The 27521-nt window shown below is 42.0% G+C and overlaps 1 protein-coding gene across 1 annotated transcript; it reads left to right on the top strand.

Moving 5' to 3' along the window:
- Nucleotides 1–21130: 21130 nt before the first annotated feature.
- On the top strand, nt 21131–26292 carry C3H2orf50 (chromosome 3 C2orf50 homolog). Its single transcript, XM_050709461.1, has 3 exons — nt 21131–21429; nt 23766–23805; nt 24474–26292. Exons 1-3 carry the CDS (start codon nt 21170–21172, stop codon nt 24663–24665), a joined length of 492 nt encoding a protein of 163 aa, XP_050565418.1. The 5' UTR covers nt 21131–21169; the 3' UTR covers nt 24666–26292.
- Nucleotides 26293–27521: the final 1229 nt, after the last annotated feature.

Here is a 27521-nt window from a genome sequence, read left to right as displayed (position 1 = left end):
GTAAAGTGACAGGACTCCTGCGAGCCTATGCTGGTGGAGGACTCTGCTAATTATCACAGTGGAAGGAGGAACAATTTGCCTTTGCCACAAAAACAAACCTCCGTGCTTGTTAACTCAGCAAAAGAAAAAGTACTGAGAAGTGTTAATTTGTCATGTTGGAGTGAATCTGGAAGGTCAGAAAGATTAGGGAATGAGAAAGATTAGATTGTTTGTGAGATTAGATTGGTCTGACACCGAGGACTTTGATATTAATATGAGTCACTGTAGCAGCAGGGAAATGTGTTAGAAACCATCCTGAACGGTCTGAATACTTTACAGAATCACTCTTTAAAAAAAAAAAAAAAAAATCCTTGTTAAGGGTACACAGAAAATTTTAAAGGTTTATGCATTATTTTAACATTTCACATTTAGACTTGTTCTTCTTTAGGTCACAAAGCACAGAAAATAATGGGAGCCAGGACCATTTTGTGGTTGTCTCTAAGTGGCTAAGCTGTTTCAGGATGTTTCTGGTCATCCATGAACTATCTACATCTAAATTCCCTCCTTGGGCCAATGTGATTTGAGGGAAATGTAAAAGCAACAGGAGGAGCGCTTGCAATCAGCCCCATCCTCCACGCAGATTGCTGGCTTGATTATGGTATTTAAGGACTTCCCTGGGCAAAAAGTTGCAGGCACTAAAGGCTGAGCACACCTGAGTAGACAGATCTACTTGTACAATGTCACCCATCAGGACACCGTGAGTATTGTTCAGAAGTGCTGCTCTGAACTGCACTGAGTCATCCATGAAAAAAATAAAACCAGAAAACACAAGAAAATGGTAAAACAAATTACCAGCTGGAAACAGAAATTAAAATTCTGAAGGGAACCTTCCTGCTCTCCCACCATCCTTCCAAATTACTCTCAACACTGCAGAATAAATAAGATAAGCAATAAAATTCGGATTGTGCCTCTCCACTTGCTGAACTTCAGGAAGGAAGATCCTTGTTCAATCAGCTGTGGGGTGAGGTGATTTGTGCTTGAGATTTCTGGGAGGGCTTGTCTTCTCTGCCTGTTCCTGGATTGGCAATTAATTGGGGATTTGAAGGCTGAGTTTTTATTTAACACACCTTTGGAAATCAAGTGGTTGAGGTGTTTTGGCAAGATCTCAAATTACCTGAGGCTGAACGAGGACAAACAGGGGAAACATCACTTGGGACTTTCATCCAAATGCTGATGTTGTCACTGGGAGCATTTGGAAGTTGTGTGGTTAGGAGACAAGCATTTTTAGCAAAGTTTTCCTTTATTTCTGCAGGTTTCAAAGCTTTCATATATAGCAGAATTCACAATGAATACAAAAAACTGTTTCAGCAGATTTCCTGTCCACTGGATGGTGGCCAGTATCATGAGGCTGGGAGCACCCAGTCATTGCAAAATGCATCCATCTAACCTCTTCCTAATGAGTAGAACATATCAGTAAAGACATCTTCTGGTTTGATGTATAGAGTTTTTGTATGATTTTTAGTTAAAAAAACAGCTTAATTCACTTTTTGTCAGCAAATTGCTTACAAGTCCATTCAGAAAGACTGGCATAGTTAGAAACTTATGTGGGACAAAGAGCAAAGGGCTGAAGTAAAGCAGAGGTCAGGCAAAGACTTGGTGGGCTCATGAAACACACTATCTCCAAAATGAAAAATGTGACTCTGATATGATGCAAGAAAAATTACTATGGGTAAACTCTTAGCTCCAAAACATAGCCATGTGCTGAGACCCCTGGGTTTTCAATCCAGCAAAATTAAATTTGCGTAATCCTCAGTAGCTTTTGGAGGGCTGACTCCCCAAAATATAAGCAAAAGAAAATGTGACTTAAATAAAATGGGACTCATTGCAGAATGGAGTGCTCAGTGGTCTGGGGCTAGGATAATAAGGATGTACCAGGCTGAATCAAAATCCTATTGGTTTGTTAACTTTAACTGCACCTACATGCCCAATAAAATCTTAGTGCTTCTTTAATTCACAGAAACACTCTGAGCCCTCCATCTCATTAATTTGCACTTACTTTAAATTGCATGACTTACTTTTCATAATGGAAGAGTCTTATAAGGTAGAGGTCTGTAAATATTTGAACTCCCGGCATGAAGGCAAGACACTGAACCAATAAACAGTTGTCTTTTAACCTGATATTGGTATTCAGGGGAAAGCAACTCTTTCCCACATAGCTGGTCCAGAGTGATGGAACTGGGAGCATTTCAAATATTCCTGCACTAACGAGTCAGCCCAGATGCTAGAATAACCTCCAAGATTATTGTTAGAAGGCTGGCAGCAGAGACATGGCCAAATATTCCTCAGAGAGTTTATTACAGCTACAATACACACACACAAAAAAAAAAAAAAAAAAAGGCCACATGTAAAGACGTGCAGAGCATGAGGAAGAAGCCTGGTTCATGAAGGACTTGGCTCCAGAGATGCAGTTTTACAGGGGTACCAGTGCAGAACCAGACTAGCTAGAGTGGAAAATTTGTGAGAAATCTCAGTACGTCTTTGCAAATCAATGGGTGTACTGCACAGGAGACTCAAGGTCAAGGCAGAAGGTATCCGACTGAGCAGTATTCCTCCCCAGCAAAGGCCTGGCTCCATTTCTGCTGCCTGTAATTAACACATCTGTAAAATTCAAAGGGTGGAGGTAGAAGCTCAGGGAACACTGGGGGATGTTTGTGTGGCTATGCATCTGCCAGAACAATGACAAAAAATCCTTGGTCATTTGCGTGATTGTGACAAGGATGATGAAATATAAGTGAGTTTACAGCTGTGCAATGGCATGCTCTGCATCTCAGGCTGAGCCTGGCCCTCTCACTAGGCCCATGAGCACTCAGGCCTGTTGGGCTCTTGAGAACAGCCTCCTTCTGCTGTTGAAGGGTCTTTGTTTTACAGAAATCCCAGTTTGCTCTCTTTTCATGTTTCACAGTGGCACAGTCTCTCAGTCCTTGCTCAGCCACCCGCCTGCCCTGCAGGTGATGAAGTATCTCACAGAAATATATCTGAAGAGCAGCCCAAAGAAGGCTTAGAAGTGCATCCAGCGGCTCATGCCCAGTCAGGTCTACAAAATTCAGCAGAAGGTCTTAAGATTTATTTTCCCCATCATTCCCAGTATTTCCTGGCTTATTTGAGCCAAAAATGCTCAGGGTGGATGAATCCATCTTGCATAATTTTAATAACCTTTAGAGATAAAAGTTCAAAAGTCAAAATTTGACCTAATGCTGACTTCGGTTTAAACACCGGTAGCAGCTAAACATTCAAGTACAATTTCTTATTCTGTAAAGATTTTTTTATTTATTTTTTTGATCAAGTAGAGGGAGGCACTGGGGAAACCACAGCACTTTGGCTCCTAACAGCCTATAATTTCATTTTCTCTACCCAGACAGATGATTATTCTTTTGTGCTTCATTTAATTGTGGCCCACCAAAGGAATTTGCAAGGCTTAGTCAACACTCAGAGAAAGGCTTTTTAACCTGCCTTAAGGCAATGACATTTGCCCTTTACAAACCATCTGCAGTGGATGGAGAGAGGAGCTCAGATTCCTTCCCAGAAGGATGATGGGTATGAGCACATGTAATATTTCTATATATGTTTGTGTGTGTTCAGCTGCAAATCCTGGGCAAAACTCCACCCAGGAGCAAGGGAAAGGTGTGGAGAGTAAAAGCTGATATTTGGCAGCTGAAATTCAGTATTCACTTGGTTGTTCCTGACAATGCGGCACTCTTGAGCAGCCCATTCAGATTCAAATCTTCGGCCTCTTTTCTCACACCTGGCTTCTGCCAGAGGACCACGAGGAAGCTGTGATGTGAATGGTGGTGGTCACCCTGCTCCCTCTGGCCAGGAGGAGAGTCACTGCTTCATCTTTCTCATCACATTGACGACACTAGTATTTTAGGAAGAATCACACCCACTCCTTTTGATGTCATTTCGTACATCCTCCAGAGAAACAGTTTCTCCACATGCCTTCTAGACAGAGCTGTTTCCTTCAAAGCCCACAGATACTCCAGGACAATATGTTTTTTTAAGCTATAAATGTGGTGTTTAGTAGGAGCACCCTATCAAATCCCAGAAAGCAAATGCCGGTCCTGAAATAATAATGATAACAGTGAGAAATATAACACAAAAGGAACACATCCTTCCTGAAGCTGCTAGGTAATCCAGTGAAGTTGGTTGCTTGCTCTCACAAAGCGAGCGTTGGGCTCCAGGAATTGCATTTACCTGGGTCTGAGCAGAGGCTGTGCAAGCAACACTTTTGCATGCCATAAGATACATGCTTAGTATGTCACCTCTCATTTCTATTAGAATTGTGATAAACTTTGTACAGAATGACAAGCAAGTACACTCCAAGTAAGTGACACAGAAGCTTGCTGGTACAGCAGGAATTTAGGCAATGCAGACATGGATGTGACCACATTAAAGTCAGAAGAAATGTCGTCCCTCCTCTTTGTTTTCATTTTCCATTTTGACTTGCATAGATGCTAAGATCTGTTGTGTCTACAAGCCTAAGCTCTCTGGGTAATTTTTTTTTTTAATTATTTGTAGCGTAGAAGATGTAATCATATCTACACCAAAACATTGTGGTAACACTATGTATAGGAAATAGAAAAACCTTAATCAGACGAGGCAGAGAGAAGGAAGAGAAGATGATATCAAAGACTGGATGAACTCAAAAGTCCCCCTCCAACCTGAACGATCCTGTGATCCCCAAAAGACAATCCACCTTAATTTAATAGAAGTTGAGCTGAGGAACAGATGTGCTGTGAAAACTCATTCCCCCAGGTGTTGCGGAAGCACCAGAAACCTGCACTGCTTTGAGCTCGTCTTTCTCCTGCTCGGCAGTCATTGCTCATCCTTCTGCCTCCCGCTTGGCCATCTGTCTCCTTCCAGCCTTCCACTCTCCACCTCACTAGTCCACGTTCTCCACCTCCAGTACCATCCACTTCAAGCACCCCACTCACCAGCTTTTGTGAGTATCTTCTCCCACATCACCTCTTTGACCTCAACAAGTTATTTTGAGAAAGTTCCACCATGAAAAGTTCATCTGCCCTTCATCCTTTGGTGTTGCACATCGAAGTCCTCATCAGCGTTCCCTCCATCGATCCCACCTGTATTGCTGGAGATTTTCCTGCTGCTGCCCTGCTGCCCTCTGCTCACGCTGGGTAAGGAGAGAAGGTTGTAGGCAGAGCAGGGACATTTTGCTACCCCTCAGATCTAGCGGGTGACTGCAGGCCCTGTGCCGGCTAAGTCTGCTGTTGAAACAATCCAGACACTGTGTCACCCAGCGGAAGGAACAGCGAGAGCCATCACAAAAGCAAGGGACAGAAACAGCCCACTAAATGATGTTTTCCAGTCCATTTATGCCTGTCCTTTTGTGGTTGATGATAAAAAGAGACACTTGGAATATTCCAGCAGAATAAAATTAGCAGGGATGTGAGTATCAGACGTGCAGCTCACTCTCAAGATCCTGTGTGCTATGTTGGTTCATTAACCTGCTGTTTTATTAAGGACTCATTTAAAGGCTCTGAGACAGACTTCTTGTTAACTCGCACACAGACACTGCAGCTGGCCCCAAGTTTTTCTGCTTACATCAGTCTGACATTTCAATGTCTGAAATACATTTCAGCTAGTCCTGGGCTTCCAGTATCCACAGGGAAACTGTGTGTTTTCTGTGTTTCCATGCTCATCACTGGCCCTCAGCAAAGTGATCGTATTTGTTGTTGCAGGTATTTCTTCCAGGACTTTACAACTTACTTGTTTTGGTCTTCAGCTGATTTGTTTTGATACCTCATTTATTTTCTTCATTACTAGGGAGGTCTCAAAAATGTGAAAAAGAGAGCAGGGCTATGCCCTTTGGTTTCATGTCATGTCTTTTCTAGCATTAAGTGTTTGGGGCATGAATGTGCACTGCTCAGTATTTGGGAGCATTCACATGTATTTACGTTCTCAACAAATAACTTTTAAATTTCTTAATTCACTAGAAAGCCCACTTCCAGCACCTCCACAACATGATAGGAAACTAAAAATTTAGGTTACCTTCTGCTGGCTGGCACCAGGACACCGTGGGGCTCCAGCCAGGGCTACCAAAGGCCATTATTTTTGCACTGAAATGCAACAGGGACAGAGACTGCTCTCATAAAAATGTGGAAAGGGGTCTTGAGCACGTTAAGAGAAAACCTCTGGTGAAGCTGTGCTGCCTGTGCTCAGGACACCTTGACCTCCTAATTAAAAATACCAGGTTTCTGGTGATTGAAAATTGTTAAAAAGCTAATCTTTATGCCTGGAAATTCTCCTGTCAGATCTCTTCTTCAGACTGATTCTTTTTACCTTTCTACTGAAACAGCTCAGCAATTCCTGAAAATTAATTTAGGGAACAGCGGATCTTTTTTTCTCCTTCATATCATATGCTTGTTGTTATTTATTTATTTATTTATTTATTTATTTCCATCAGCAACTTGAAATTTGGCAGCCTGTGTTTGGGAACTGCTTTACAGCACTGGCTGGAAAGCGCACATCTACATTATAAACCTCAGGACCAGAAAAATACTGCCTGCCCGTGGGCAGCAGGAGAATAGGAGTTTGGCAGCAAACCTACACAGAGCCTGCCTGGTTTTTTAGCCCTTCTGTGAGGTTGCTCATCCAACACCCTGTCAAAACCCTGCCAAAAGGAGGTAGCAAACCCTGTCCTACCCACCACAGCAGAGCAAGGGTACTGATGGGAAAACAACTGGCAGAGCAGCAGGCACTGAGAACAGGGCAGCCCCTCCAAACCCTAGGTGCATCCTTATACAACAACTACAAACTGGGCGTGCTTTTCCTTTTCATTACCTGGTGAGGAGATTGCTTTGCTCTAATAATGGGAATTTTGCTACTGACTTAAAGACTTTTAATAAGGAAAGTGCTTAAGACTCACTGGGTATGCAGGGCATTTGTTTCTAAGCACAAGAGGTCTGGTTTGAATCAATTCTGGTACCACGAAATTAAAGAAGTCTCATTTACCTGGCTCAATGCCAAAAAGGAAGCTGCTTACCATTATTCATGTTATTGCTCTTATTTGTATTAAATTACGTATGCCCAGAATAATAGACTCTTAAAACACCAGGTATAAGTGTCTTCCAGAGACACACACATGGTCCTGGAACCTCCTTAGCTTTTGGTCAAAAACTGGTTTGTTTCAATGTTTTTTTGTGTAGCGTGGGAGCGTTCAGGCATAATGCATGCATCCAGATGGGTCCAGAGAACATGTATGTGTTTAATTGCACATATTGAATAAACATGACATTAAAAATTCCTTAGGGTTTTGTCAATAGCAATATACATGTGCTGCTATCTATATATATATGCAGAGCTCTCAGGCGATAACAGGCCTGCAATTAATACATAATTTCACCTCTCATGCAAGTTGCTCTCAGATGTTGTCTTTCTCTTTCAAGGGAGATTTAGTATATGAAAATTGGAAAGAAATTTAATAACACTGTTACACAAAATAAGCCAGCGTTATGTGCAGGAAAAAAGAAAGAAAAGAAAAATATTACAAAATGCTGGGGTGGGGGGGATGTTTAGGTAAAGTTTTCATTTAAATGATCATGTTTATATAAATGCTAAACCAAGCATGGACATGGACATGAAAGCACAGAGAAATGCAGTGATAAACAGCTAGCCATTCTGCAGTCAGTGTCTGTCACAAAATTACAGAACTGTTTCCAATTACAGGCAAAACACACCGCACAGCTGTAATGAGTAGCGCCACTGATCAGCCTGATGCTACGTTTCAACAGAGACACTTTGTATACCAATCAGGAAATAATGGGAAAATGGAGAATACACGTGGAGAATATTTTCTATACTGCAATGGTTTCCCGTAATGACAGATCCCACAGTAATTTAGGATCCAATTTCACCAGCCACTGACCGCAGTCTCAGGGCAGTGATTCGGTTGCCGTATTACATTATGTTAAGTCCATTTGCAGTAAGCACACCATGCTGTTCCCCTGCCAGCTCTCCAAAAAGGGCTGCCTTTAGAGGGGACCTAAAACAGAGAGAAATAACCCCAAACCCTCTATCCATGCAGCTACAAGAGGACAGCCCTCCTCCACACTTTCCAGGGGCTGTCCAGTTGAATTTCCAAAGACCTGAGTCACTCAATGCCCCAACTGTTGATGTGCACATGTACGTTTAAAAATAGGTCTGTAATAATTTTACTTAAGTTATATCTTGCACTCACCCTCAGTGGGAAGGAGAATAATTGAAATGATATTAGGAAAAACTCATTACAAGTTAGCTGTGGGCTGCCAGTCAGGCAGGGAGGTGTTATCTTTTCTTCTTCACATCCTGCTGAACGTACTGGAGAAAATTCTTCCAAAAATGAGGAAAAAAATCTTGCATTTTTCACTAGCATTAAGAAAGGGCAGACAAACGCATGCACACGACCCCAGTTTTAATGTTTCTTCTTGCACCTCACAGCTTTCCCCAGAGGGCTTGCTTTGCACTCAGAATCATAGAATGACAGAATTGTAGGGGTTGAAAGGGGCCTCAAGAGATCATCGGGTCCAACCCCCCTGCCAAGGCAGGTTCCCTAGAGCAGGCTGCCCAGGTAGGCGTCCAGATGGGCCTTGAACATCTCCAGAGAAGGAGACCCCACAACCTCCCTAGGCAGCCTGTCCCAGTGCTCTGTCACCCTCACCGTGAAGAAGGTCTTTTGCATGTTGGTGAGGAACTTCCTGGGCTCCATTTTGTGGCCATTGCCCTTTGTCCTATCCCCACAAACCACTGAAAAGAGGTCAGCCAAGTCCCTCTGTCCCCCACACTTAAGATATTTGTAAACATTAATGAGATCCCCTCTCAGCCTTCTAAACACAGTCTTCTTCACATTTCCCTGCAGCATGCACGCTGATGGCCATCAGTGGGACGTCCATCACCATCTCACTCACCTTCACATTGACAGAGTAATTTTCCTGGACTTTGCAGCTCTTTTTTTCTCTCATTTCTATCTGCATAAATAAGGCTTCTAGAGTAAATACGAAGTAAAGCATTCATATGCATGACCACTTCTATTTAACGTGCTTGCTCTGTCTCCTTCAGCTCAGCTTTTTTTATATAGTTTTATGCCTGGCTTTCTGCACTGGTACTCGGCTGGTTCTGACAGCTGCGTGTGTGACTTCAGACATCAGTTCAGTGAAAAGAAAATAATTATAACACCTGATGCTGTTTGCAAGAGTTTGTTAAGAAGATCAATAAGGACAGGAGCACTTTGACTTTTTTCATATGGTTTCTCTGGCAACCAGAGCAAATAACATAGGTAAAATTATAGTCCCATCACGCTCCGTGTGCTGACAGTACATAATATATAATTGCATGCTTCCCACCAGAAAGCTTACTTAGTATAATCCTATACAATCTTTTCTCTCACACTGTTTTAGGTGTTTCATCATTTCCCCAGCTTGCAAAGCCCTGAAAAATTAAAGAAAACAAAACCCCTTGAGTTGGGCTTGCTACTGCCTGACTTTGAGAGCATATGACAGGACAAATTAAGTTCGTCTAGCAGCAATAATACGAGATTATTCAAAACTAATAAAAAGTGGGTGCATAAACCTTGTAGTTCACCTGAATCCTCATCCCACCAGGGGATAGATGATTACCGAAGGATGAAATAACCAATCTGGTCCCGCCCCAGGAGCGATTTTTGTATCTCACGCTCTCTCCCCAGGTAGCACTCGAAAGGAGAGATGCTGGGGGGAGGAAGGGGGAAGCTGCAGAGGCGGGGGTCCTGGTCTCTCTCCTCCCTCCCGCTGCTGCTGAGCACAGTGGCTGCCCCACGCCCTGCCTCGCCTCTGCCCCTGGCCCATGGGATGAGGGGGATCCTTGGGGACAGCTGCTTTGGAAGCCAAAATAAGGCCAGCTCCTGCAAACAGGTGTCTGTCTAAATAAGCATCCTATTTTCTTAGACTTTTTGCACATTTAATAGGTCAAACTAATGAAACTGCCATTTCAGGACTGTAGAAATCAACTGCACACTCTTGTTTCTAAAGGCAGGGCATCAAGAGCTGAACTTCAGGTATGTACCTCCAGGTATGAGTTTAGGACATCTGAAGAAGGGAGGAGCAAAATGAAGACCAACTTGCTGTGAGTGGAATATTATAGAAGGGAAAGGTACTCTGCATGTAAGAGTGTCTCCTTGGGATGGAAGATGGTGGCAACTGGAGCAATTAACAGCTTGGAGTACCACAGAACACTTGTAGAAACATTTAGGGACTCTCCCAACCCCTCTACCCCCAGTGCCAAAGGGTGCCCAACTAATTACTTAACCTTGAGAGTGTTAAATAATGACAATTACTTAACACTCAGTGATGAACTAACCCTCGTCATTGAAAAGAGAGCTTTATTTTGTACCGTGTCTTTCACACAGGTTTTTGTTCTCCTCAGGGTTTTTAATTGCAAATTGGTTCCTCAGATAAATCTCTGTGAGATAATTGTCTCAGATGCAATATCGAGAATTTGGATTTTAATAACGCAGCTTCCTTCTTCATCTAGAGATCTTGTAGCCTCCAAAGAAGCAATCACATTTATTGGTTTAATCCACTTCATGAATCCAATCTCCGTTTCACTTTCAGCAGACAGCATTTCGCGATGTCTTTGGGATGTTCTATATTTGTTTTTTTCCCTTCTTGTTCTGTTTGTTTTCTAGTGACAGAGATGAGAATTATAAGCGTTAGCAGGATTGCTACATTGATCCTGAGGATCAATACTAGATTGCTTTTCTCTGCTCATAGCTGACAGCTCCATTTCCCTATGGCTTCAGAAATATTCATCAGAGTTACAGTCATTTTAGAGACTTATCCTAACACTATCATGAATGGCTTAGTAGGCATAATGCTTTTCATATATCTCCTTTAATGCTGGCTTTTCTTTCCCGTTGAAGAGAAAACAGAGATGGCTGATAGTGACCTTCTGGGGGAAGCTACAGCCATAATTCAGCCCAGCAGAGGCTTAACGTGGTCTGCAAGTTGTGACAGACACAAAATATCAGATAAATCTTTACACTACAAAGCTATGGATTTCTCTTCCAGCATAAACCACCCCTCGCTGAGCCCATGGTTTCGTGAGCCTTTTGTGATCTAAAACGCTGCAGGCTGACAGCCGCGGCTATGGCAGCTCCTAGCCTGGAGCTGCTGCTGGCAGCGCCTCCATCGCGGGGCACGCCATTACAGAGCCAGTGGTTTCTATAGCAGCAAGCGCTATATAAAAACCTGACTTTTCCCTCACCTAGGTAATGTTGACATGGTGTAAGGAAGTGGGGAGAGAAGAGGCACAAATCTGGATCCATGCATGCTGCAGGCAGGCTCTAAGCAAGCATCGCGCTGGAGGATCTGAGAGGATTGGTTCCCTCTGGGTTTCACGATTCAATTTCCAGTGATGGTCTGTGGCTATTTTTTAGATATTACTATTTTGAAAGGGGGAGGAGGTACCCTCTTACGGCCACACACATCCCCCAAAATCCTAACTCGCACTGCCCATGCTACTGTGCTACCCTAACACCTCCGTACCTGCCTCCCTCAGGCCCTCTAGGCCTCCCGCAGCCTGCCCCATACCCTGCCCCATGGGCTTCCCACCCCAGCAGCACAGGGATGGATTGGGCCCAGAAACCCTACCCGAGCGATCCCCCTCTGCTGAGCAGTATTATCCCGTATGTGGTGGTCCCCAGTTCCTATATACATGGACCTCATACAGCTCTATATGCTGTCCAGCGTGAGTACAAGGGTGGCTGCTGACCTGCAAGTCTTCACCCTTCACAGAAGATCTAAAATAATGTTCTATGAGGGACATTTCATCTGATTCATTTCAGGACCGTAGATGTCAGGTTTGCTATTTCGATGGTATTTTAAACTTCCAACCATGTAATGACACGTTGCTGCATATAGCACATTGTGTAAGAATACACTGGTCAACTTCTTCGGCTAAAATAAACATTTTTTAATAGTGAACCCATTCATGACCACAGGGCCAGTTGCTTGGCCCGATTTTGGTTGTGCTTATGCAGGCTTTATTTGTCCAGCAGTATCACCAGAAGCTGTGCCACCAGCTGGCCAGGTATCACCTCTGTATTTAAATTAAAACACATTATCCCACACTACACACAAACACAAGCAGAACACAGATCAGAAGGATGTCCACATATACCTAACCCTGCCCTGCCTCCCAACCGGCCTCTCCAGTCACTCTCCGTGAGAAAACCAGCGAGGATCTCACCAAATAAAATAACTTCCAAATCGCTGGCTCCATCCCAGGCTGGCAGAATCACAGTTTGGGTTGGAAGGGACCTTTCTGCACCACTGGCCAAGTATAATGAAAAGTCGGCTGAAGGACCAACATGTATGGGGGAAATCTGTAAGGAATGATTACATTTAGGAATAAAAAGCTTGGCCATTTGCACATTAAAACATTAAAAGTTTTACTTTGTAAAACATTAAAACAAACTTTTAAAAACATTGAAAAGTAAAACCAGACGCTGCTAGCAATGGTGTCTTAGTATCAGTTGCAGAAAGGAAAAAAAATGTCCTTTCCTGGCATAACCTTTAAAGGCCGAAACCTCATGCAGCTGGGATTTTCAGAGCAGCACATCACTTATTCCACTCGCTTTTCTCCAGAAAAATGTTCAATACAGTTGATAGAAGTTTTGCTTAAATAAGAGATACTTTTTTTAACCAAAAGGTGAGAAAATTATAAACCGACAAGCTCGGGTTTTCAAAACATGCAAAGAGTTGCTCCCATTAAACAAATGAAGTTTTAATACAGATTTTAATGGGACAACTCATATTCTGCTGAGTGCTTTCATGAATCTCCCTCAGAACTGTCGTGCACTTTCTACTATGATAAATAAGTCAAAAAATACCCTCTGCCTACTGAGTGGCTGTGATGTGTGTTATTTACTGATGGCTTTCAAATAATGAAATGAATCACCATTTAAATATTGAGGGTACATTTGTCTTCAACTTATCTGCATTAATTCTTTTGTTAATAAACCAATTAGCATACCAGCTTAGAAAATTCCTCCGAACACAAATTTCTATGGCACAGACATTTATTTGAACTGTAAACAGAAGCTGAGGGTTGCTATGGCGTGATCTTTTGCTCGAAGTCTATTTACTTCTCCAGGCTAACAACAGCACCAATAGCAGAGTCCATAAAACAAAGTATAAAGTACACACCATGGCGCTGAGAAGTCCTTATTCTAAAGAAGTGAATTTGAACACTCACCATAAACAAAGGTAGGTAGAAAAGCAAGTTAAACTGTTATTTTTTTAAGGTTAGAAATGGTATTTTAATCTGTCTTTTGTGAGAAAAGCTTTAGAAGGAAGAAAGACTTTGCAAAGTCTGCTTTGCTGTTGTTGTTTTCTAGTACTCTTGCAAAGTTGTAGGTCTGTGTGAGTTGAGCTGTGCAGCCCAGGTGGACATCCATTCTACCAAGCTGATGAGACTCTGGAGGAATGGAAAAAGGCAGAGATCAAAGAGATACAGCACAGCTTTAGAAGTCTGCAGCAGTCTCCACCGTTTAACATGGCTCTGGGTACCCGATGCCAGTTGCATTAAGTTTGGGATTGCAGCTCAGCTCTCCTGAGTCTGGATGTGTATCGCAGCTCCGGAGTACTTCGGCCCAAAAAGGCCCCAGAACAGAACAGCTAGCAGAGACGCTTGTTGAGAAGTCCCTAAATTGGCCTTTAGCAACAGTATGGTACCACTGTAACTACAGAGCTAGAGCAGGATACTTCCAGAAATTATATTCTCGTTAACTAGCAAAAATGTTCTGCTCATATAAACTTCTCTCCTACTGCAAGTGCAAGAGTGTGGCTGCTTTTCATTTGACACTAATGGCATAGGTGTTTTTTGTTTGTTTGTTTGTTTGTTTTTTAATCATCTGACTTAAAAAAGGCAGTTGAGAAACAACCTAATCCTCCAACTAACAGATTCAAGTATATGAACAAAACTCTTACAACAGAAAAATGGCTGGGATTAGGAATATAAACTGTAAAAAATAGAGGATAAAAAGCACATACTTTCCTCCAACATAGGACTGGAAATTTAAATGATTTATTTTACAAAGTGCCACCCAACTTCTCCCTTTACTTATGAGTAAGTCCTCTTTTAAATAGCAAATCAATAACAGAAAATAATGTGCAGTACGATAAAATTATTTGAGCTGGCTTTACTCTGTCTCTGTCCTGGTGCTCCAGATCCTGGAAGCATTTTGGAAACCCTGCTTCTCATTCATCCAAGATTCACTGAGCTCATTATATTTCAGATGAAACATTTCAGGTTGAACAGGTCAACAGTCTTTGAGAAATCACTGTTTTGCTGAAAGGTTTCCAGGATGTCTACCTGGAAAAGGCTGAGAGATGCACTTAGGTCAGTGCTGTGATCGAAGCTGGATTTTTAGAGAGGCGTACAATCCTCATACTGCACTTGTGCAGATTATGGGGATAACACACACACACAAAAAAAAGTACGAGGTCTTGATGTTTTCCCATTAACTGGTCAAGTTGTAAGAAAGTAGGATTTTATCCTAATTCTGCACCTGTGTTTTCAATTGCCTAGCTGTCCACTCCTGCTTTGGAAGCTTTCTAATTTTAAGGATTCAAGAGGCCAGTTCATTCATATCTTGTTTCAAAAATCTAAGGATAAGGATTCCTAAACACAGGGGCCTATCCTGAAAACCAGAACACGACCCATCCTTAACAGTCAGGATCCCATTCTTCTCCATAAAACCATAAAAGGATCTTCAATGAAGCATCTGTTACACTAGAAATCCCACCTGAAAGCTGTTCCAACTCCATTTGGCTGCTCTGGCCATAAGGTCCCAGGACACAGCTGTTTTCCTTTCGGTTTTGCCTTACTGTTTTAGTATTGGCACACAAAATGTTGCCCAACTGAGCTAAAAATATGAAGCTTCAAACACATCCTGGAAGATTTCACACTGTTTTGGCTGCCCATTTCTTTAGGGAACAAAAGTTTCCAGCACCACAGCAAAACAAAGAAACTCTCTACAGGCCTAGAAGGAATGAGGCTGAACTGAACAACAACCCAGCACAGGTGATCGAAGAAAAACAGGGCAAAACTCACTGTGCTTTCCCCGTACACTGTCACTTGCCTTTCTAGGTACCCCAGACCATCTGTCTTACTGGGCATGAGCAGCAAGATGTGGTCAAGTCAGGCAGGGACAGAAAAGGGAGTGTTAGGCACAGCTCAGACAGACCTGTGCAATACAGTGTGACTGCTCATCGGTTCTTCTTCAATCTGGTGCACAGAAAGCTTCAGCGAGACCCAAGAGTAGTCTTCCAGTACCTGCAAGGAGGCTACTGAAAGGACAAAGCCAGGCTGCTTACAGCAGGACATGGTGGGAGGATGAAAGACAACAGGCACAAGCTGAAACAAGAATGTTTATCTGACTACATGTAAGGCAAAACTTCACCATGAGGACAGTCAAGTGGTAAAGCACATTACCCACCATGGTTGTGCAGTTTCCATCCTTGGAGGCTTTCAAGACCAACTGCATAAAGCCCTGAGCTGGTCTCATCTCATAGTCCTGCTCGGAGCAGCTACAGACCTCCTGAGGTCACCTGAATCCTCCTGTGATCTCAGGAAACTTGTCACCAGGTCCTAGGGAATCAAAGAAAAAGATAAAAAAACCTACACCCAGTTATGCGAATATCCTTCCTCTAGGAAGAACCTCCTTTTAATCCCTAATGGTCAGAGCTGGCCATACATGAGCCTAACATGTGGTTTAACATTAGCTGGTACTTGCAAGAAGGAAATCTACATTAATAGAAACCTGCATGAAGATGGTAAAAGCTCTGCTGAAAAACAGATAAAGCGTATGATTGACATGTTCAGATAAGGCTTCACAGTTTTAGGCTCTGACATTTCCCTTGAATAAACTAAAGGGAAGTAGTTCAATTTTCAGCCACCAGAACTTATAAATGTTAGGAAAAATCAGGACCCTTTCATTTAATATCTACAGACAAAATGCAATACAAGATTTAGGCATCCAGATTTGAAAACTGCCTAACTTGCAGAGAACTTGTGTACCTTTAGAAGAGAATTTTTGGTATCTCATGTCAAAACAGAAAGTCAACGTCCCTTTGAATGAATATGGTGAGCATATATCAATGAAACATTGAGTGTATTAAAGTGTAGACTAGTAAATATACTCTTAGCTACTGGAGGATACAGCTGGGGCCAGAGAAGAATCAAAAAAAGAACTGAAAAGCATCTTGAACATTATTTTAATGTCATACACATCTGGAATATTACAATTCACTATAAAATACTTCTGTAAGTACTACAGTGCACCAGGTAACAGAGAGAGAAGACTCAGTCTCTGTAGTATTCACAAGGCAGCTTCTCCTCACTGTTATGAACTGACCTGGAAACTGGGATTAACTGTTCCTAGATGCATTCCACAGAACACAGGGTCGGAGAAAAGTAGAGCTCTGCCAGACTTCTGAGGTCAAGACTGCTGCCTCAGGTACTAAAGCAATATGAAGTCCAGCCTTTTCAGGAGTACTTAATCACTTCGTATGTATAATATACATTTTTATATAAGTATGTATTCAATGTATATACACATTAGAACTGTTAATGAACTGTGCAAGAAAAAGAGAATAAACAGAACAAAGCCAAACTCTACTACATAATCACAAGAGCTCCCTGCCATGGTGAGAATGGGACTTGAACAATTCGGATTGAATTCTGAAGATAATTTTGGCCATCCAGACAATTTTGTACTTCTTCACAAGATGTAGCCTCCAAGACTGAAATTGTGTGAAATACCACCTGAAAACATTGATAAGACTCAGCCAGAGGGGAACATTCCTCCCTTTTTTGTTTCTTTCTCCTGAAACAGGTACTTCTAAATGTTCCTAGACACACAGCAACCCTTCAGCACTCCCTACCTGAAATCCCACCGCTGCATTCACCTGGCAGATTTAAGGAGAAGATTCTAATGGTGCCTTCCAACTTCATATGACTATCAATCTAGGTGGCAGAATACTGGTGGAAATGTATCAGAATATGGATTTTCCATATTGCAAAGCTATACTGCTTCTATCTCCAATTTCAACTATCGTTTGCATTTGACATAACCCATACAGAAACTACCAGGCCTGCATATTGTATGGAATAGCCATCATTGAGTATTTTTTCAAGTAAATAATATTTTTTCAAATAAATATATATTTTTTTGTTTCAAATAACTGCCTATCAGTAGCTAGCATATTTTGTAACATTTGAATTTATACTAAAAGAAAGAGGGAAAAAAAACAGATTCCAGATACAAATTTCTTGCAGTCTGCATTACAGCTTTGATTTTATTTTGAAGTGTCAGACTCTGTGTCACAGGAAGCAGACGTTCCCTCTGTGGTATTTGTAAGCTGCCGACGCAACAGACTCTAAACTTGTCAGGCTCTCTCAGCAGACCTTCATTACAGGAAAGAAGTTTATATTTTTGTATCAAAGCTACAGTAAAATTTAAGAGCGTATGAGGCCTTTAACCAGGTGGCTACATAGACTTCATTTAAAAGGGGCTTTACTCTGAAGTTGTTTGTAGGATTTTTATTTTTGTCTGTATTGAGCCACTCCACTCTTGAGAGACCAAGGGGTACCTTGTCAGTAGGATCCACCATTTCCAGGCTTTGTACAGCCCTCTGGTTAATACCCAGGGCCGGTGAGGAAGAGGCACAGCAGTGCTTTGGCATCCATCCCTCCTCCCTTGGGCGCACAGCGCTCTGCCACCGAGCACCTACCATCCCACTCCGCTAACCTTCACCAGTACCCATTTTCCTACCTGCAGTCTTGGCTGACTTGCCCGATCTTGATTCACTTGATGACGCCAATGCAAATGTCACTATTCAGAGACAGGAAGCACTGCTCGTACCCAAAGATTGACATGGGGGTTTCCGTCCCACGGGTGAAGTGGCAAACTTTCCAAATAGTGAACCAGTCTCCAAAGCTGGCGTCCAGAGAGCCGCCCTCTCCTCCAGCTGATGATCTTGCTCCTGCCTCTTATTCACATCACTTGTGTTTCTTAGATCTCTGCAAGCATTTCCCATCAAATACAAACTTTCTTACACAAAACAAAACAAAACCACCACCAACAAAAAACTTTGCTGTCCATCAAATCATCATCTAATCACACCTCCCAGAAATTTGCTCTTCATAGACAATGTAATATGGCTGGGATGTTTCTTATTTTGAAGGTAAGTTTGCTGAGAGACAGGCAGGCACACCATGTCATTTCTCTTAAATTCAGCAAAAGATTCGGGGACAGGAGAATCCAGAAATCCGTCCAGCTCCCTCTTCCATGGTCTGAACTGTACAAAACATGGCGTGCACATTTGGTAACACTGTCCTTAAAGTTTAGAAGACATAATTTTTGCAGGAAATTTTACTATAAAAACCAAAGCAATTTTTAGAAAACCCAGCTCAGAAATTGCCTCTGGATCTGGACATCAAATACTGGCATACATAATCTGTTTTTCTTAACTACTGGTTAATTTAAATGATCAATTTTGAAAAATGCATATTTTAAAAATAAGGTAGTACATATTAAAGTCAAACATTAGCTCAAGTCTTGCATAACTTATACTGCAATACCCTCTTGTGGTCATATGAAAATGGTTTATCTAAACACCTGAACCTTTTTTTTTTTTCCATAAAAAGCCTATCAAATATTTTTTTTCTTTTCTGGGAGGAACTAACTCATGCATTTCTCACAGAAAAATTTGTAGTGTATATCATCACCTGTCTAGTAGCCACAAAGGAATAACCTCAGTTAAGTTCTCCCTCAGCATAATAAACACTGACACTGCTCATCAGATAAACTAATCCCAAAATAAACTCCTAATCAAAGGCGCCATCTCCTACACTGACACTCATTAGGGACTTTTTTCAGTTTCATGCCCCCAAGCAGAAAAAAATAAAGATGCTATAATCAATTTACATAGATACATATGACATGAAGCCACAACAAACATCAACCTTTTCTACCACAGGATGAAAAGAAGTACACAGTAGATCAGTTTTACCAACTCAAATGAGTTTCCTCTTTAAAAGCCACAAATTCTTATAATAAACAATAAAATGCTAAACCAGCAGATGACAATGTTAGGGGAAACAATTCAATATCTGCAGAGCTGCTGAGCTGTTAATTCATGGCCTAAATGGGCTACAGATATATCCAGTAAGGAATCTAGAGCTATCCCCAGAAATGTCCCCCTTACCCTCCCCTCGATGTGCTTTAATGGTTTGCAACCATTCCCTTAATGACTTTTGGTCCCAGTAGAAGATGGGATAGTTTTTAAAATACTTGCTCTTAGTGGTCTGTTTTTGGAACAGCAGCTACAGTCATAGTATTATAATATTTAAAAAAATAAACAGCCATGATCCAATTCCCATCTATCATATCCAGAGAAACAACTGGAACAGGATGTTTGGAAGCTATGTACTCAGCTTGATAATAATTTTTAGCTTATTTTTATGTTTAATTTGCAGAAAATTACTTGAAAGGTTAGAAAAAAATAACACAAGAACTTTGTAAACAAGAATTAAAAAGCATTTCATGCACAGGAATAGCCTTCCCATTCAGATCCTTTCCTGACATGATCAGGAGCTAAAATCCCATGTGCACTGATTAATGATTTGGGTCATCCAAGCATGCCTCAGCTTCCTTTTAAAGCAGATAGATGCTGCTAAAGTCCAATTCTTTAACTGGCTGCACATGGTCCAACTTGGAGAGGACCCTGGGACAAACATTTTGTTTTGAGGCAAACTTCTTTCTCTCTTCTTAAGTTATGTTACTGCGATTTTCAAAGTCAAGGTTTCCAAATACAGAAATAACTCTTGCTCAAAAATGTCCACATGAAACGTTTGAATTGTTTTATAGTTAAAACTATTTTAAAAGAAATTATTTACTTGCCAAACTCAGCATATATTTTCCAATACCCCAAGTAAACATATCTGAAAATAAATAAATAAAGAATCGATTCAAGTTCACTAGCATTTACCAGCAAGATGAAGCAAGAGGCTAGAATTCATCTGGAGCTAATCCACATTATTCAAAAACAAGTCAGTCAAGAATTTGAGAGGAAATTTATACTTAAAATACCCCGTTTTCCTGCAAGGTCACAAATACTTGAAGAAGTGACTGCATACCACGGAAGACCAGCAGGCTGACTGTAAAGACAAACTGACATTTTGGACACAGTTTTGAAAATTCTCACTTTGTGTACTAATGACCCTTTAAAGTTACTTAAAAAGCACTTCCCATAGTTGCTTAATATCTTCTGCAGAAATCTCTAAGTACTTTAAAAGGGCTTTTCATGATCTATGGCTGCTCATTTTATATATATATATATTTATATATAAATATATATATATTTATATTTATATATTTATATATTTATTTATATATCTATATATTTATATTTATATATATATATATATATATATATAAAAATAACAAGATTTAAAGCACAGATTCATTGAAGTATCTTATTTTAAACAAACAAACTCCGCCTCAAACAGACTTCAAGGCCCCAGCAGCTGTCTGCACTGGGGCTGTGCTCCCTTTCTCGTGAATATTCACAAGGCAGGCTCGTTTCCAATGGAGACAGTAAACACACCAGGGAAACCAGCAGCTTTCGGGAGATTTTGCTTCTGCTACAGAAATACAACAAAAGTGCTCCTGACAAACTCGGCTCCACAGCATGCTTTGCACTAAACCAGGCTTTATCGCTCTGCAGAGTGTGGTGGTCTCGGCTGCAAGCAGCATTAATTGCCTCCTAGGCTGAGAGTTTGCTGCTTACTGATGGCTTTCAGGAACAATTATTTCTGATGAAATTGTTGTTACCATGAAAACTTCTCCAGCCTTCAGGCAATGAAGCAATGTAAAGCAGTAGGAAATGATCATTAAGTAACAGGGAAGCGAAACAATGCCAAGCTCTGCCTCTCAGTGCTGGCATCTACATTCATTTTCTTAAAGCACTCCAAATCAGCAGCTAAAAGAAAATGCTGGGAGAGGAGGAGCTCTGAAAGCACAAATAATACCAGGTTTAACTTCCGTGACAGTCCCAATATACCTAATAATACTGGGGATAGAGTGAGTCTCAAAATGGACGTGTTGGGAAAGGGTTCTGTATTCAGGGGGAACACCCTGATTAGGTCTTGGCAAGCAGCAACAACACCTCTGGGGCAAGCAGCCTCAGCTCCATCCCTGTCTCGTGGCAGCACCCAGCCTGGAAGACCTGTTGTGGCACAGCCGGCTGCTCGGAGCAGGGCAGAGGAGCAGGCAGCACTGCAGCAGGACCAGGTCCAACAGGATAAGATCTGGAGGGAGTCTGTGGAGGCTGAACAGAGAGGAAGAAAAATCTGGTAAGTCACTTGTTCCGGTTCACCCCTCTTCTACTCATTCTGACAGTGGTACTGATGCTCCCTGACAGTCCTAGGGCTTGATTCAGAGCCTAAGCTATCAAGGGAATTTTTCTTCTGCAGGGACTTTGGATCAGACCCTAGCACCTTTCTGTCTAAGGCTACATCATCTCCGTTATTCTTCACTGGACAAAATCTGTGCTAATACCTCATGACATACCAGGCCTAAGCCAAAAAAGAGATGCAAAGAGCTGCATGTTTAAATCTTTTAGCTTAATAGAGATCTCCACAATGATTACATAAATGTGCCAACCTTTATAATTTATTGCAGACACGCTGATATTATCACCACTTCTCATATTCTTGGAAGTGGCTGAAATGGAAGTTGAACAGAGTGTTCTGCCAAAACGCGACTCTGTATTCCCAGCCTGGAAATCCCTGAACATGCCCCACGAGCCATGTGCAGACAGGCAAATCCCATTATTGTAGTGCTTCAGCAGGCTGAACGGCATGCATTCGTGTATACAGCAGCTACCTGAAGGAACCAGAAATTAACATCCTCCCTGCCTCTGCCACATAACTTGTGCGTTATGTTCGTGCTTCTGTACACAACATGGACACGCTTGTTAGAAGAATATCCTTGGTGAAAGCACAGCCAGCTCCGGTTCTGTCTATGCACTAGCCAAGGAGATAAAACAAAAGGGTGGAGAATGAAGCACATCACTTCCAGGATGTTTTTAGGAAGGGAAAAGAAAGCATCTGAACAGCCCTGCCCTCCTCACCCTTCTGGAGGAAATGCAGATAGTACGGTTGGTTTCTCCAGAGCTGTTTTTACACTCTTGTCTATCTCCTTTTACCTGAAGGAAAGGCTGACTCATGCACAGGCAGGGCTGTGGAGGCAATGCCACCCTCTCCCAGTTGTGCACCAGGCCTTCTCCCAGCGGGCCCAGTATGTTCCATACCCCTTCCAGAGCACAGGCAGCAGGAGGGATGCTCTGCCTGCACCTCTCTGCTGGGGTTCACAGGCATGGATGTTGGTGCAAACCTACTTTCATGTGTACTTAACACATCATAAACCTGATGCATGCCCTGCTCTCCATTCTTAGCTACAAAGACAGGACTCCCGTGGAGGGGTAGGGTATGTGGACAGGTGCCTAAAGCCACCATAGCTGGCTTCTCTACACGCTACAGCCTGCACGGGAAAGTCTTTCAGCTCCACATCCCCATCCCCAAACCAAGGCTTGCTACATGTTGGTGGTCTGACCTGAAGTGGGTATAGGTAAATGGCACAGACCCAAACATTTCTCAGTAACTGGCACCACAGTGTGGTCCCACGCTGGGAACAGCAGTCCCAAGAGTAACATCCAAATCTGGTATTTTTACACAGTGCCTGACATAGCAAGATAAATAAATCTGGGCCCCCTGTGCTGTGCTGGTATACCAAAACATAATAATAAACATAATAATCATAAATTAGCTTTTATTTGCTCTTCAGGCGTAGCTCTACAGGATGGGGGAGCACAGCACAGAAACCCAAGGCCACTGTGTCCATGAGGTACAAGGCTGTGCCGTACACAAGAACTCAACTCGGAAGGCTGTACAGCTTCAGCACCATGAGCGTAGACAAAGCACTGCATGGACACCAGTAACCAGCTCAGAGTCAGCTGGGGTGTCCCTTGAGCCCTTTATAGTCCCAAATACAGCTTTAGATTTACTGCTTCCTCTGTCAGCCTCACAGCACTTTTACAGTACCAGGTGAAGTATAGTTTTCTTCACCTCTGGCCAGAGAAAGCAAAGGACAGAAAATCAAAGGACTTGCCCTGTAGTAACACACCAGGTGTAGAACAGGGCTGAGGAGCAAAACTCAGGTCTTCTGGCTCCTCGCTTTGCTCCTAGCACAGATACCTATCTGCACAAAAATACTCCAGCGGGTGTTTGACTGCTGCAAATATAGCTCTGGGAATTCCTACCGGGGACTTCTGCCAGCAGAATATTGGTCAATTAAAAAATAAGGAGCTCTGTCTTATTTAAGGCACGGGACAGAAATTTGCTAGAGTGACTCAGGACTTTGTAGATTTATCTGCATTTACACAAGGAATACATCGTGGACATGCTAGCCTCGTCTTCCTTTAGCAAAAATACACTCCTAACAAAGCGTAGGTGCAGTATGTGAATAAAGAAAACCCTGGGCTTCACCACTGAAAACACAGGTTTGGGTACAAAGAGTTTGCAGGCATAAGAACTGGCTTTAAGTATGGAACTGAGCAGATAAATAGACTTTCAAATATGACCAACAGAGACAGAAAATTTTAAACTGCATTTTTTACTTCTATTCCAAGGTACCAGAACTGGAGTTTCCTAAAGGACTATGACCAAATGGTAAGTTTCAAACACCTACCTGTAACCCAGGATCCTTCTAGCTTGCATCAGTTTGAAGTAGGCTAATGCTTTAAATCGGGGAATACTTGGGCATAACTGGCAAATGCTTTAATACTAAAATCTTTAGGAAAATAAAAGACAGACGAGGTACCATTCATCTGCTAAACAGGAATACAGCTTGTGTTTGTGTTCAGTCTGTTTCAACACTATAATATTGAATAATTATTGAAATATTTCAATAATATTTCTCCATACACAGAAAGTGCTAGAAGAACCAACTTCCTAGGAAGAGTTTGTGAGATAATGACATCATGCCAAAACCCAAGCCACTTACTAAAAATGAAACAAAAAACCTCCCACATCATAACCATTCCAGAGCAGGCTAAATTCTTTCTCTCCTGACATTTCATGCAACATATTTAAAAATGATTCATTTTCCTGTGTTATCTCACTCCCATGAAAGAGGATAGGGAAAAATAATCATTTTACTGCATTTCTGCAACACTTTCATGTGCATTCAGTAAGCATTATATTTTAAGTACATCTAAATTCTGTTTTTAAAAGCAAAAGAGCTGATATTACCAATAATCTGAGTAACTTGAATTTTTATAACAAGTATAGGATGTAACTCTGAAAACTTTAGCATTAATGGTCTTTGTTTCATTCAGGGTAAGAAAAAGGAACAGAAGCCACTGCCAGATTATATATCTGTGTTTTCAAACAAAGTTCCCAACTCCACCAACCAGAACATTGGCAGTAGAATGAATACTGAACTTGGCAAGATGCTGGTAAACATGGATTACTTCTTCAGCAGCGGAGCACGAAAGAGGAAACTTGAGGATGACCTCCAGCCTTCCTAATGCTTCAAGTAAAAATACTAGTAACAAAGCAAGTCAGAGATCTACCTAGCAGACCTCTTTCAGACTCCACAACACTGAAATTAGCGGGTAACAAAATCCTTTCTTTTTTTTTCTTTTTTTTTTTTCTTTTTTTCTTTTTTTTTCTTTCTCAGAGAGACCAAAAGTACTGTCTAGCATGGAAATTTTTCAAGAAGTAAGATGGATGTCATTCAACAATGCCTAAGGAGACTATTCTCTTCAGATTTGGGGTAACTCGGCCATATACAGTGAGTCAGGACCACAGATCTCATCCTTCTTCCCATGCAAGCCCACAATAACGTTGCTACTAACATCAGAAAGATTAGAGCCAAAGGGCTCTTCTGAAACTCTTCCTGAATTTTTACCTCCTGAAAAGAAACAATCAACAGAGACCAGCTCAGATGAGTCACAGCATAAACAACATACTTCAAATTCTGAAAGCCTGGGCAATAAAACACAGCAGGTTGTTACATTTCATGTATTTACGCAAGGATTCGTCAGCCTGCCACTTGCATGTTTAAGCTTGCTCTAAAGAGTAAAATTTAAGGCATGTAAGATGTGTTCTGTGCTTTTTCAACTCTCCCTGCTGAGGGAGGGAGATCAATTTTTTTTTTCAGACTTGTTTTCTTTTTTTTTTTTCCTTTAGATTTTCTGTTTCTCCCCTGTGCTCTCAAATTCCCTTCTGCTACTTTTTTTTTGTTTTGTTTTTCCTTGTATAGCTGATGGAAACTCAGTGACCAGGAAGCAGACTTTTACATTTTGCTCTGAAGGCATGCTGCTCAGCAACCTGCCTTACGCTCTTTTGATCATCACCCTTGAATTTAGCAGGTTTGTAGTTCCTAAAATCTGTGGTTGCCCAGGGAAACCACCATCTAAATCGACAAAATACCTAAAGCCTGCTCACTAGTGCATCTTCATGACATAGACGCAATGTTTTTTCAGGGAAAAAACAGCAATCAGCAAAGCATGAGGAACATACATACAGTGCCTGCCTTCACAGGGTGCATGTGGCTTCTGTAGGACCATGCTCAGCCCTGCCTAGGTGGAGACCAACACCGAAGCCACTAGCATTGCCCTGATACAGCAGACTGCAATCTCACACTTGGCTGAGGTGGAGCTGTGTTTACTTAACGCCTTGCAGCTGAGACTGTTTATTTTTGAGGTTAGAGTTTAGCAGAAGGCGGCAGTTGACAGGCACAATAGGTGGTAGGGAACGGTGTTAGCTGATAGTTAGTCCTAGTTGATGGTTAGTCCTAACACTAACAACACGGTTGTTAGTGTTAGGACAGAGGTTGGACTAGATGATCTTGGAGGTCTCTTCCAACCTAGACAATTCTGTGATTCTGTGATTCTGTGATTCTGTGATGTGATCACTGCCAACATGCAGGTGGTCTCTGGAAAAAAAAAAAAGAAGAAAAAAAAGCCACTGTAGAAAGAAGAGTTGGGCCATGGCCCACAGCCACATCCTGGCTTCCTCAGCATCTGAGAACTGGAGGATGAAGGCTTTCAGGATGACAGCTAAGCTACTTGGAGAAGAAGGAAGATGATGGCATGAAAGTAGCCCGTGCAAGGGCTGATTCCATTCTGCAGACATGAATATCCAACTGTAGTAGACAACTGTGTTCACACACAGAAAATGGAAACGTACACTTTCAAAAAAAACCCCACCTTGTTCAGCTAAAATGCTTTCTTCAGTCTTGAGAGCAGATGGCTGCAGCAGGAACCATTTTGCTTTCAAAAACGTCTGAAAGTGGGAGAGGGGAGAGCAAAGCAAGCCTCTCCTTGTCCTTGTGTTGTCCAGAGCTTCTTCCAAAAATGGCACAGGCATTTTTTATATTTATTCCTGGTTGCATAATACTGAAAATTACTACACTTGCTTGCCTTACTCCGAGATACACTGAGCAGCTCCAACTCTTGCTGTGAGTCACCAAGTCCACACAGGGTGGCAGATGCCCAGTCTGTCAGGCTCAAGCTCCTGTTCGTGTAAGAACTTTTCATTTAAAAAGCACGGGGATTTTGGTTTTCGTCGTGAAGGCACACAGAGCTCCGTGCTCCCTGACCTCCAGATGGCACTCGCTCCCCAGGTAAGCCACTGATGAGGACATTGAGTTACAGCAGCAGCGTTGCACAATCCCTGTCTAATTTCAAAGGACATTAAATAGCCCCAGGTTCCCAACCCTGCTCTCTGTGAATCCAGAGCATCCCTCTCCCAGGGAGGCCCCGCAGGACTGACTAAGCACTGCACATCTTAATCCTTCAGCTCAGCACCGGCGTTGTTTCAGCTGACGTTTCTCCCAGTTTTGGGCACGACACGGAAGGTCTTATCCTTAAGACATGGGCCACCAACTGGAGTCTTGGGAAGCAAAGATGGTAACTGGAGTACTGGAAAATGTGGCTCAGGAGGAAAGATCAAACAGTCTATCATAGTTTAACCTGAAGAAAAAGGAGACTGGGAAAAGGACAGCAGTCTTTAGATACATACACAGCTTGGGAGCAAGAAAAAGTAGTAGTTTATTTCATGTGCATGGCAGACAATATTAAAAATAATAGTCTTAAATTATAGCAAGGAAAATCATGTTACTAGTACGGAAGCTAGCAGTAAGGTTAATACAGTACTTGGTAGGGTTAATACAGCACTGGAGTAGATTCCCTGAGGAATCTCCACCTTTGAAGGTTAAACACACCCACCCACCAAGAAGGATGTGTTTGACAGGGTTTGCCTGTTAGTGTATAAACTGTGACTGTCTGAGGTATTTTTCACCAATTGTCTGATCTGTAACAACAGTTGTTGGGATCAAAACATGCTTTGAAAACGTGTTTTTTTTTTCCAAAACACAT

This window comes from Cygnus atratus, chromosome 3, assembly GCF_013377495.2.
Source record: "Cygnus atratus isolate AKBS03 ecotype Queensland, Australia chromosome 3, CAtr_DNAZoo_HiC_assembly, whole genome shotgun sequence".
Classification (NCBI taxonomy): Eukaryota; Metazoa; Chordata; class Aves; order Anseriformes; family Anatidae; genus Cygnus; species Cygnus atratus.
The sequence above is the reverse complement of the archived record's forward strand: the minus strand, read 5'-3'. Positions and strand labels throughout refer to the sequence as shown.

What these genes read in the sequence shown, in the direction of transcription:
- C3H2orf50 (XM_050709461.1), top strand. Translation starts at nt 21,170, where the DNA reads ATGGACGTGTTGGGAAAGGGTTCTGTATTCAGGGGGAACACCCTGATT. An exon ending in CAGAGAGGAAGAAAAATCTG is followed by an intron (nt 21,430 to 23,765) that starts GTAAGTCACTTG and finishes TTCTATTCCAAG; the next exon opens with GTACCAGAACTGGAGTTTCC. An exon ending in TAAAGGACTATGACCAAATG is followed by an intron (nt 23,806 to 24,473) that starts GTAAGTTTCAAA and finishes TGTTTCATTCAG; the next exon opens with GGTAAGAAAAAGGAACAGAA.